Source organism: Psittacula echo (genome assembly GCF_963264785.1).
Source record: "Psittacula echo genome assembly, chromosome: 22".
In the NCBI taxonomy this organism is placed as follows: domain Eukaryota; kingdom Metazoa; phylum Chordata; class Aves; order Psittaciformes; family Psittacidae; genus Psittacula; species Psittacula echo.
In genome coordinates this window covers 1,769,622-1,780,153 of record NC_137758.1, presented here as the reverse complement: position 1 = coordinate 1,780,153, position 10,532 = coordinate 1,769,622, and the positions used below count along the sequence as shown (strand labels likewise).

General features: G+C 53.3%; 1 protein-coding gene across 2 annotated transcripts; it reads left to right on the top strand.

Annotated features, from left to right (window-relative positions):
* Nucleotides 1–1,698: 1,698 nt before the first annotated feature.
* On the top strand, nt 1,699–9,469 carry RAB29 (RAB29, member RAS oncogene family). 2 transcript variants are annotated; one of them, XM_080633030.1, is made up of 5 exons: nt 1,702–1,833; nt 2,418–2,489; nt 4,132–4,313; nt 5,462–5,583; nt 6,233–9,469. In XM_080633030.1, the coding sequence occupies exons 1-5, from the start codon at nt 1,710–1,712 to the stop codon at nt 6,348–6,350; spliced, it is 618 nt and encodes a 205-aa protein (XP_080489156.1). In that variant the 5' UTR covers nt 1,702–1,709; the 3' UTR covers nt 6,351–9,469. The 2 variants fall into 2 exon arrangements, with proteins under 2 accessions (XP_080489157.1, XP_080489156.1); XM_080633031.1 differs by lacking the exon at nt 2,418–2,489 and having other exon boundaries at nt 1,699–1,833.
* Nucleotides 9,470–10,532: the final 1,063 nt, after the last annotated feature.

Below are 10,532 nucleotides of genomic sequence, written 5' to 3'. Positions count from 1 at the left end.
GATCCTCACCTGGAATGGGGCCAGGCTGGGCTGGAGCGCTCCTCGCTTCCCCATGGGGTGCTCAGCATTGGAACAGGCTGCCCAGGGCAGGGCTGCAGTCACCGTCCCTGCAAGTGTTCACACCCCGTGGAGATGAGCCCTCAGTGCCATGGGTTAGGGGTGGCCTTGGCAGTGCTGGGAATGCTTGGACTGGATGAGCTCAAACGCAACCGGGCTCGTGCCTGCTCCCCTCTGAAGCTGTAAAGGACCCTTTCCTGCTGCAGCTGGGTGTAAGTGGTGCTGCTGCTGTTGCTGTGCTCTGGGGGCAGAGATGGGATCCTCGGAAGAGGATCTGATCCATTCTGGGGATGCTTTCCCCTTCCCCATGCCCCATCGGGTCTGCTTTCCTCTCCCTCACCCTTACCCTTGATCACGCCATGGCCGTGGCTCTGACCCTCGGGCTCTGGTGCTGACTGCTCCCAGCTCTCCTTTGGCCACAGCTCTGCCCAGACCAGAAACCAAACCCCCCCCTTCCCCTGCAGCAGCCGCTGCCCCCCCGTTCTCTGCCCAATGCTGAGGAGCGGAGGGCTCCTTCCATTAGCACCTTTCTGTGGGTACAGATGGGAGCCTCTCCCGGTCTCTCGGGTGTCGCAGCGCTCTGTAGCTCCTCAAGCCAAGAACCCACTGCTTGTGGTCTCCTGCAGCCGGAGGTGGCTCAAAGCATCGCTGGGGAGGTCCAGGGGGGAATGTGATTGAAAGCTGCCTGTGGATGGTGAGAGCCCTTTCCCCCGATGCACTCCTGCTGCCTGCTCGCCAGCGCTGCGCTGGAGACACCGGGTTCCTCTTTCTGTTCCAGGAACAAAGACTTTGGTTATTTATGGTTCCCATGAGAGCTGTCACCTTCACTGATAAATTATATTTGGTTAAATAAAGAGGACGGTTATTTATGTGGACTCTGGTGCCTCCTTCCCTTGGTTAAAGGTCTCTATTGGGTGACACAGGGTGTGAAGTGCCCCTGCCCGTGGCAGGGGTTCGAACTGAAGGATTTAAGGCCCCTTCCAACCCAAACCATTCCATGATTCCATGTTTTGCATCTTTTCCTTACACTGGAGGTCTTTGGACACGCACTGGAATGAGTTATCCAATGCCTTGCTATGGGGTAGGAGAGCTGGGATGTGGGTAACTGATGGGGTTACCCCTGCTGGGACCCAGGGAGCTGCATGGGGGCTGTTTGCTGCTGCATGGGCTCCCTGCACGTGTCCTGTGCTGCTGATGGCTGTGAAGGATTCAGCGCTGCTGCAGCCCTGCAGGGGCACCTTTAGGGGCACCCTGAGCCCCTCATTTGTGGCTGTTGAAGGGTCCCCATCCTCCCTAGTGCAGGTTTGGGGCTGATTTCCCTCCTAGCGCCAATCCTGACGCATGCAGGGGCCTCGCTGGCTCCCACTCCTCGCTGCTGTGGGTCAGCCCCAGACACGGAACATCGGGGCTCAGAGCTGCCTGGAACCAGGGGGGCACAGGGACAGGGTTTGGGATGGGGGGGGCACGGAGCTTGATGCTCTTGAAGGCCTTTTCCAACAGGGTTAAGTCTGGGAGTCCATGAGGCTGGGTTTGGGGTGCACGGGACACGGTTCCTGCGTCCGGTCCCGGCAGCGCCGCTTTAAGGCTGCCGTTCACGCGACCGTCACGTGACCGGCTCCACGTGACGGCGGCGGGCCCGGTGCCGGTGCGGGATGGGCCCTCGGGACCGCCTGTTCAAGGTGCTGGTGGTCGGGGACGCGGCCGTGGGCAAGACCTCGCTCGTGCGGCGGCTCGCGAGCGACAGCTTCAGCCGCCACTACAAGAGCACGGTGGGAGGTGAGGCCCGGACCTGAACCGACCCCCCCCGGGGCAGGGAATGGAACCGGCGGGGTCGTGACGGGAGGGGGGGGCCGGGGCCGGTACCGGTTGTTCCTTGTTTAGGGCCGGGGCCGGTACCGGTTGTTCCTTGTTTAGGGCCCGGGCTGTGCCCTGAGCACCCAAAGCAGCGCGGGCCGAGCACGGCTCCAGCCTCACCCTGACCTGAAAGCTCGTCCGGTTCACGGGGAAGAGCTCCTGCCTCTGAGCTCATCTCAGTCTCCCCTCTGGCAGGTTCAAGCCATTCCCCTTGGCCTGTCCCTACAGGCCCCTGTCCCAAGCCCCTCTCCAGGTTTCCTGCAGCCCCTTTAGGCACTGGAGCTGCTCTCAGGTCTCCCCTTCAGGAGCCTTCTCTTCTCCAGGCTGCCCCAGCCCAGCTCTCTCAGCCTGGCTCCAGAGCAGAGCTGCTCCAGCCCTCGCAGCAGCTCCGTGGCCTCCTCTGGGCTCGCTCCAGCAGCTCCAGGTCCCTCCGGTGCTGGGGAATGGGGGAGGCTGTGGAGGAGCAGCCCCTGACGCGGTTTCCTTTCCTTCCCGGGGTGCTGCAGTGGACTTCGCGCTCAAGGTGGTGCAGTGGTCGGAGTCCGAGACCGTGCGGCTCCAGCTCTGGGACATTGCAGGTACCTGCACCCGGCCCAGGGAGCTGCAGGGCAGAACCCGAAGCTCTCAATGGCTTCTTCCGTTCTCTTTTCCTCTCCCTTTTCCCCGTTCCCTTCCTCCAATAGGATTCTCCTGCAGGGGCAGGGCTGCTCTGCTCTGCGGGGCTCGTTTGCAGGGGTAATTTCCAATGCTCAATCAAAGCCCATCAGCAGCGCAGGTGATCGATCCATCACCTTTTCTTCCCTGTTTCAAAGCCAGAGCAGAGTGAATGGGAAAAGGGCTCATCTGAAGCTGGATTTGTTACATCTCAGCCACAAGGGTTGTTAAAATCCCAGTTTCCGGCAGGACAGCTGGGAATCATGGAATAGTTTGTGTTTGAAGGGACCTTACAGCTCATCCAGCTCCAACCCCTGCCATGGGCACGGACACCTTCCACTAGAGCAGCTTGCTCCAAGCCCCTGTGTCCCACCTGGCCTTGATTCTTGTGTGGAACAGCTCCAGGCACTGCTGGGATCCAGATCTGTGCAAGCGGAGCCAGCGGATCCCTTGGGAGCACCCTGGGCAAGGGGAGACATGGGGCTGGGTCGGGAGCAGGGACTGCTCCAGGAGGCAGCATTGGATGCGATGAAGCAGAGCGAGGAGCACCCGCTCTAAAGCAGCAGCTGTGGATGGGGAGGGTGAGGAACACGGGGCCGCGGTTTCCTCTGCTCGGCCACATGCTTCTGGAGTCCTTAAAAAAGCAAGCAGGAAGGAGAAGTTTGCAGCAAGGAGCTGGGTTCAGCTTCAGCCCCAAAAAGGCATTTGAAAACATGGCAGCTGAGGGCCAGGGGGGCACAGAGCTCTCGTGGTGCCCTGAGCAGCAGGGGATGGACACAGCGATGGTCCCCGCACACTGCTCCCCACCCCTGAGCTGTACAGAGGCACTCAGGTGGCTCAAGAGGACTCAAAGTGCAGAGCAGAGACAGGGCTGGATGAGAGCCTCAGGGAGCTCAAGGGGAAAGAGGTCAAGGGAGGGGACTGTCCTGCTCTGCTGCAAGGGCTGGAGCAGCTCTGCCCTGGAGCCAGGCTGAGAGAGCTGGGCTGGATCAGCCTGGAGAAGAGAAGGCTCCTGAAGGGGAGACCTTAGAGCAGCTCCAGTGCCTAAAGGGGCTGCAGGAAACCTGGAGAGGGGCTTTGGACAAGGGCCTGTAGGGACAGGCCAAGGGGAACGGCTTGAACCTGCCAGAGGGGAGACTGAGATGAGCTCTTAGGCAGAAGCTCTTCCCTGTGAGGGTGCTGAGGCGCTGGCCCAGGGTGCCCAGAGAAGCTGTGGCTGCCCCATCCCTGGCAGTGTTCAAGGCCAGGTTGGACACAGGGGCTTGGAGCAAGCTGCTCCAGTGGAAGGGGTCCCTGCCTGTGGCAGGGGTTGGAGCTGAATGAGCTTTAAGGTCCAATCCAACCCAGTGTGGGATGCTGCTGTCAGAAATGCTGTTTCTCACCATGCTCCTGACCCATGAGGTGTGACACGAGCGCTCTCAGTGCCCCCATAATATCTCCCCATTATTTAAGTGGAGGTTTAGTGCCAGCTGAGAACATGATGTTCTGGAATAAACGTGTTCTTTGCATGAACAAACCTGGAAATGGCACCGGGGGGGGTAATTTCTGTTCCCTTTTGATTCCAAGGGCAGGAACGCTTCACGTCCATGACCAGGCTGTACTACAGGGAGGCCTCCGCCTGCGTGATCATGTTTGATGTCACCAACATCAGCACGTTCAGCAACAGCCAGAAGTGGAAGCAGGATTTGGACAGCAAGCTCCTGCTGCCTGATGGGAACCCCGTGCCCTGCCTGCTGCTGGCTAACAAAGTGAGCACCTCTGCGTGTGCTTTGTGGGCTCGGGTGTGCAACAGGGGTGCGAAAAGGAAGGAGACCCCTTTAGCAATGAGCTGTGTCCACAGCTGCCCCATAGCTTGTGGTCTCTTTAATCCCTTCCTTAACTCCTCAGATGTTCTGCCTCTCTGAGTGTTCTCCTTGGACACTGGTAGGACTTGATGTGAGAGGCACCAAGATGTTATCAGCTGCTCTGTCCCAGGAGGCAGCGCCTTGTGCTGCTGGAGCTCGAGCTCTGCAGCTCCTGGATTAGGAAGCTTTTGTGTTGTGCTCTTTCACTTGCAGTGGCCTGGGCGGGTTGTGTGTGGTGCTGTGGGTGCTGCTCAGAGCTGCCCGAGGGATGCCTGGGTTCATGGGGATCAGGTTTCCCGGTGGGGATTAGCTGCTGTCTTTCCATCATCTGTTTTCCTTTCATTTCAAGCCTACCTTTATGTTCTTCCCGTGCCCGCGCTGGCTCAGCAGCTTCCCAGGTGCAGCCTGAGATTTGCCTGCTTTGAGAGAGCCTAAAGCTGGAGCTGACTCAAAAACGTGATGGGTGGGCAGGAGAGTGACTTCTCTCCTTCACAAGGACAGCATTCCCTGATGGCTGTTCTGAGGTTACCAGTTTGCTGTGTTAAGGAAATCTGTGTGACTGACACACTGCACTCACCTAATACAAGCTGTTATCATCTGTATTGAATCCCAGCCTGGTTTGGGTTGGAAGGGACCTTAAAGCTCCTCCAGTTCCACCCCCTGCCACGGGCAGGGACACCTTCCACTGGAGCAGGTTTTCGCCCTGCCCCTTCCCAGCACACAGGTAACACACGTTACCTTTACAGGTAACACGTTTCCTTGCTACCCAGAGGCCAGGCAGATTTTGGATGAGTGACAGTGCTTCCCTGAACTTCCATTCCGTGCGTGCTTGACTGAGGCGTGTCAGCATCTCCGAGGAGATAAATGGATGGGTGCTTGCAACAACCCATTAAGAACCTTGCCGTAAGAGCTCTCTATCGGTTGTGATCTGGGAGCTGTGATGGGCTGAGCCTGCTGCCTGCCTGCACACGGGCAGTGTTTGCTGAAGGGCACAACTCCCCTCCCAGCTGAAGAACCAAAAGGCTGAACTTCAAATGGTTCTTATTTTCCAGTGCGACCTCTCGCCATGGGCAGTGACAAGAGAAGAAGTGGATCGGTTCAGCAAGGAAAATGGCTTTTCTGGCTGGGTGGAGACGTCTGTGAAGGAGAACAAGAACATCAATGAGTCCATGAGGTAGGCACAGTGGCTGGTGATCGACCAAAGAGCAGATTCCCTCTCTCAGACACAGCTGTCTTTGAGGTGAGGGAGATGCTGTCAGCAGGTAACAAACAGCAGCAATAAAATACAAGTAAATCTCCTAAGGGAAGCTAAATTCTGAAAGGTCAGAAGCTTTTTTTCTCCTTGGTTAAGCTCTGATGTGCTTTTGGTGACAGAAAATCATTTGAACAATACCAGGGATGTTTCTTCATATGCTGGCCTCTACCAAGAGGATGGGACTTGTTGTGCAAAGGTGTTAGAAACTCTTTGGTGATGTACCAGTCCTTCAGGGGAGGATTTCGTCCTTTCTGAAAGGTGTTAGACTGGGGTTTTGCACCTTGAGGGTGGGCAGTCAGTATACAGGGAACCTCTTGCTGTGTCCCAGTCCTAACCTGGACCCAAGGTGAGGTGGTTGCTGTGTTATCTCCTATGGCAGGGTCTTTGATGCTGGCAGGTAATGGCAGTAGCGCTGTTGTCAGTGCTCTCAGGTTCCTTAACCTGCTTGTTTAGTGAAGGTCTGGAGTTCTGTGTCCTGCCGGAATGAATTGCTATTGATTTTTGCTGTAGTGCTGGCCCGGTGCCTCCTGTTAAACCCAAACCAAACTCACGTGTGTTTGTCTTCTAGAGTCCTCATTGAAAAGATGATGTCCTCATCCGCTGGTGATGGAAGTTCCTCTGCTGCTGGCAGCGGGGATTATATTAACATAAAAGAGCCAACCCCGCCAGGCTGGGCTTGCTGTTAGAGCACTGACGGGGCCATCTGCTTGGCTCTAGCAGCAACCTCCTCCTCTTGTTATCACCATCATGTTTTCCTAACCTGGCTGTCAGTGGTTTTGGGGGTATTTCTGTTCCATGCTCACGAGCTGCTTTGTGTTCAATACAAACTCCTCCTCAGCAGAGCATCGCTGCAGTGACTTGGAGCAAGGAAAGAAGAGGAGTGAGAAGGTTCCCCTTGCTCTTGCGTAGTAGCAACTGGGAGCACTGCTGCTCGTAAAGGAGCACGGTCCATGTTCAAGCATGTGGCTTGGATTGATTTTAACTGATTTGGAGCACTTCATCCCCTGCCACGTGCTGGCCTCGAGCAGGGCAAAGGATGGCAAAGGTATATTTTTAATACTGTTGCACCTTTTATTCCCCACTACCTGCACCCACCATACCCAAGCGCACCAGTCCCAAGTGTTGTGACCTTCATTCCATGCATGCTCGCTATGCCTCTGGATTCCCAGCGTGGGATTGCAGCAAACTCTTTACTTTGTGCTTTGGAACTGCAGAACTCTGCTTACATGTCCTGGAGGGACCAACACAGCTCTTCATTGCCAGTAACTGCCCTTAGAATGGGAAGCCAGATGTGGATGAGCTGGTGTCCTGTGCAGCCAGACCTGTGAAATCACTGGTGTGATTTGAGAAATGGGGTAGCACAGCCCTTACTTTTGTACATCCCAACTATGGTGCTTTACAGCAGAGACCTCAGGCTTTCATCAGGAATCACCCAGTTGCCTCTGTTCGTCCTTTTCTCACTCAGCCTCTGCCTAGCACTCTGCTGCCACTTTATTAGGGCATGGATAGCGGAATGAGGAATAAGTTGTAAACTCCTTTGTGTGACAAAACAACATCCTTTTCCCTCATAGCGCACCCTGTAGCTTGCCATCTCAAATAGCTTTGCCACTGCTGAGGAATTGCTTCCCCACAACTGTTCTGTAGCCAGGAGTGACTTTGGTGGCAGGGCTGATGCAGGATAGGGGGCTCCCTGAAAGCCCTCCCGCTGGGTTTAGTGGTGCAAGGGGGGAGCAAAGGAGAAGACTTAGCAGGACAGGAAGGAAATGAAGAGCACGTCCCCAGGTACTCACTGGTGAGAGTGGTTCTTGCCAACAACACGAAGTGGGTAAAAGCTCACTAGATAGTTACCATGTTAAATTGGCTTGTCCTGATCCCTGCTAAGGGAGAACTGTGTTTCTCTGGCAAAGTCTTCCTCCTGTCTCTCTTTGCTGACTTTCTATCATCTGTGGAGGGAGAAGGTGATAAGAAGGTTGGTTGCCTTCACTGAGCACATTGAAATGCGGGATTTCACTCTCTGGAGTTGAAAAGGATTGATTAGGAAAGAGTAAGGGCTGAGAAATGGAGAACTGCTGCTGTGTTCCACTGTGTTCATGTCTGCGCTAGCGTTCTGTCATGCAAATGGTGCCAAATTTGGGGTTATAGGCACTTAAACATACCCTTCTCTGTGCTGTTGTAGAAACATGTGAAACATGTAGAACTGGTTAGTGACCCAATGGAGCTCTCTGGTTGAATTCTACTTCCTAAATATTGTGTTAAAAAGAAAAAAGTCATTTTTTTAATGCTATATTTCTAGTTCTTTATGGAACATGGGGAGAAGGGTCTGGTTTTTTAAAGGATTTCTCATGAAACCATTTAAGCTTCATGTTTTATTTATTGCTTTCTCTCTATGCACCTCTAAAGTGTTTCAGCAAAGAGACCAAGTGTTAGAGCTTACAATGGGGAAACTGAGGAATCTCTGCCCAGGACCCAGTCCCTGAGGTCAGAGCTTGGCATTGAAGATTCCTAATTCCTGTCTCCGTGATCCAGCTGCTCAGCCCTATGTCCTGAAGGAAAGTGCCTTTATACCTTTTGCATGTTGGTGTGGGACGTGCCAGTGCCTCTTTGGGGTCTGGACCTTCTCACCTGGATTTCTTCTTCCTAAGTGCCTCTCAAAAGCAAGCAAAAAGCCAAAGAAAGCTCTTTCAAGGTTTTAGAAAGCCAAAGAAAGCTCTTTCAAGGTTTTCCTCTATGATACATGACTCCTGCTCAGCCCGGTGGGTACCAGTGTGTGCCTTGGCCTTGGTTTTCCTCCCACACTGATTGCTGCTTGTTCGCATCTCAACAAACACAGCAGCCAAGTGTCCGAGAACAAGCGTGCACAACGGAAAGAGCCGTTGGTTGAGATGGGCATAACCCAACCAGACAGGAAAAGGGTCTGACTGTGCACGTGTGTGTTCTCAGAGCACATAAGGTGCTTGAAAAGGCAAACCAAACCAATGCCCCTTTGATTCAGTGCTGTGAAACAGAGGGGTTCAGAAGTGCTCCTTGCTGGGGCAGGTGGTGTGGAAAGAACACTGTGAGATGGGTTGTGCCCAGCTTATCCTGGTGGAAATAATTCTGGCTTTTCAAACACCTCAAAGGGAAAAGCCAGCTTGGAGCAAAGCTGTTTCTAAAAGTATTTTAACCCAAGGGAAGTCTTGCTCGTGCACATGGAGAAAAACTTGACTCTTTCAGATATGAATCAGAAAAGCCTCAACTCGATTCTGATCAATGTGCTCGCTGCAGCAGGAATGGAAATGCACTCGAGCTCCCCTTCTGCTGTGCCTGCTTTGACTTTGTACTCGCTGGGTGACTCTGAGCCAACTGCACCTATTTCCTTCTCTTCTACGTGGTGTTTCTCATGCCTGTAACTTTCATTTGTGGTCGTGGCACTCCAAACCACATGAAGTATAAAGGTGTATTTTATACATTGATGACAGCACCCTGGGGGCCACAGAGCTGGGAATTTTCACTGTAATTGAATGGGTAAGCGTGAGGGCAGACTATAGTGCAGAAATAAGCCAATAACAGTAAAACTTCGCCTTGTTTTGTCTGGTTAAACCACTTGCTGTTACACAGAAGTATTATAGAGACAGGGTTCTGATTACCGTAGCGTTGCATATTACCATGTTGATTATAAAGAGGTTTTCTCCGTCTCAATCAGTCACTGATGCAGTGTTGCAGGGGGTTGAAATAAAAGCTTGATGTTGCTTATGGTGGTGGTGGTGCTTTCCTGTCTCCGCAGTCCAAACAATTGGGTTCACAAGTTCAGCCTAGAACCAGGGTATGTACAAAACACAAAGTGTGAATGGCTCCATGGTGCCAGCAAAGCAAATCAGATCCTTGCCACTGAAATCCCTTTCTTTCTCCATTACCCTATTCTTACTGACCTGCAGGCAGGACATCAGCTTGCAGACCTCATCTCTGAGTCAGGCCTCGTGGCTTTTACTCCAATCGAGCCCGCTCCGAGGAGGAGGAAGAGGAGTCCTTGATGTGGTTGTTGGTAACACACCTTGCTTAGGGCTCAGGAATTCCCGCAGCGTGGTTCGGGGCTGGCTCTGCAGGCAGTTGCTCTGAGTGCTCCCCTTTCTTTCCTGGTCGCTTTGTCACCAGCATTGACTTGCACCGAGGACAGAGCACCTCTGAAGTGATCAGGAAAATAGCAGCAATTCCAACGGAGGAAAATTAAACTCAAGCAGGGCATTAAATGAACCCAAATTACTCCTATAATGAGGTAAAAAGCTGGCCTCAGTTGTACTGTCAGGTAATGTGACATCTTAAAAACATGGGTTAGGTAGTTTTTAATGAAACAGAGGAATGAGCCTCTCTAAAGGCAAAGCAAAGCTAACTTGCAATGGCAGAAGCTGCCGTTTTAATGGACTGTGGAATAAGTTCTATTTTTCCATGGCCCATGGAGCTTCTTTTCTAAGCAGAAGGAGTAATTTGGGGGTTTAGGGAATTTAAAGAACCCGAAACCTTCCCTGAACCTGGTAGAAGTCATCACGTTCTTTGTATCTGTGGGGAAAAGTGATGAAATTGATGCTGGGAATGAAATCACCCCCTGGTGAAGTTGATGTTCTGTATTTCTTCAGAAGAAAAGGATTTCCCAGCGGATCTGTGTAACAAGGAAGTGATGTGCTATAAAAATAAAGAAATCTGTAGATTTATTGCAGATTCCATCACACGACTTGATAGGGGCCTGTAGGGACAGGCCAAGGGGAATGGCTTTAACCTGCCAGAACAGGGGAGACTGAGCTGAGCTCTTAGGCAGAAGCTCTTCCCTGTGAGGGTGCTGAGGCGCTGGCCCAGGGTGCCCAGAGAAGCTGTGGCTGCCCCATCCCTGGCAGTGT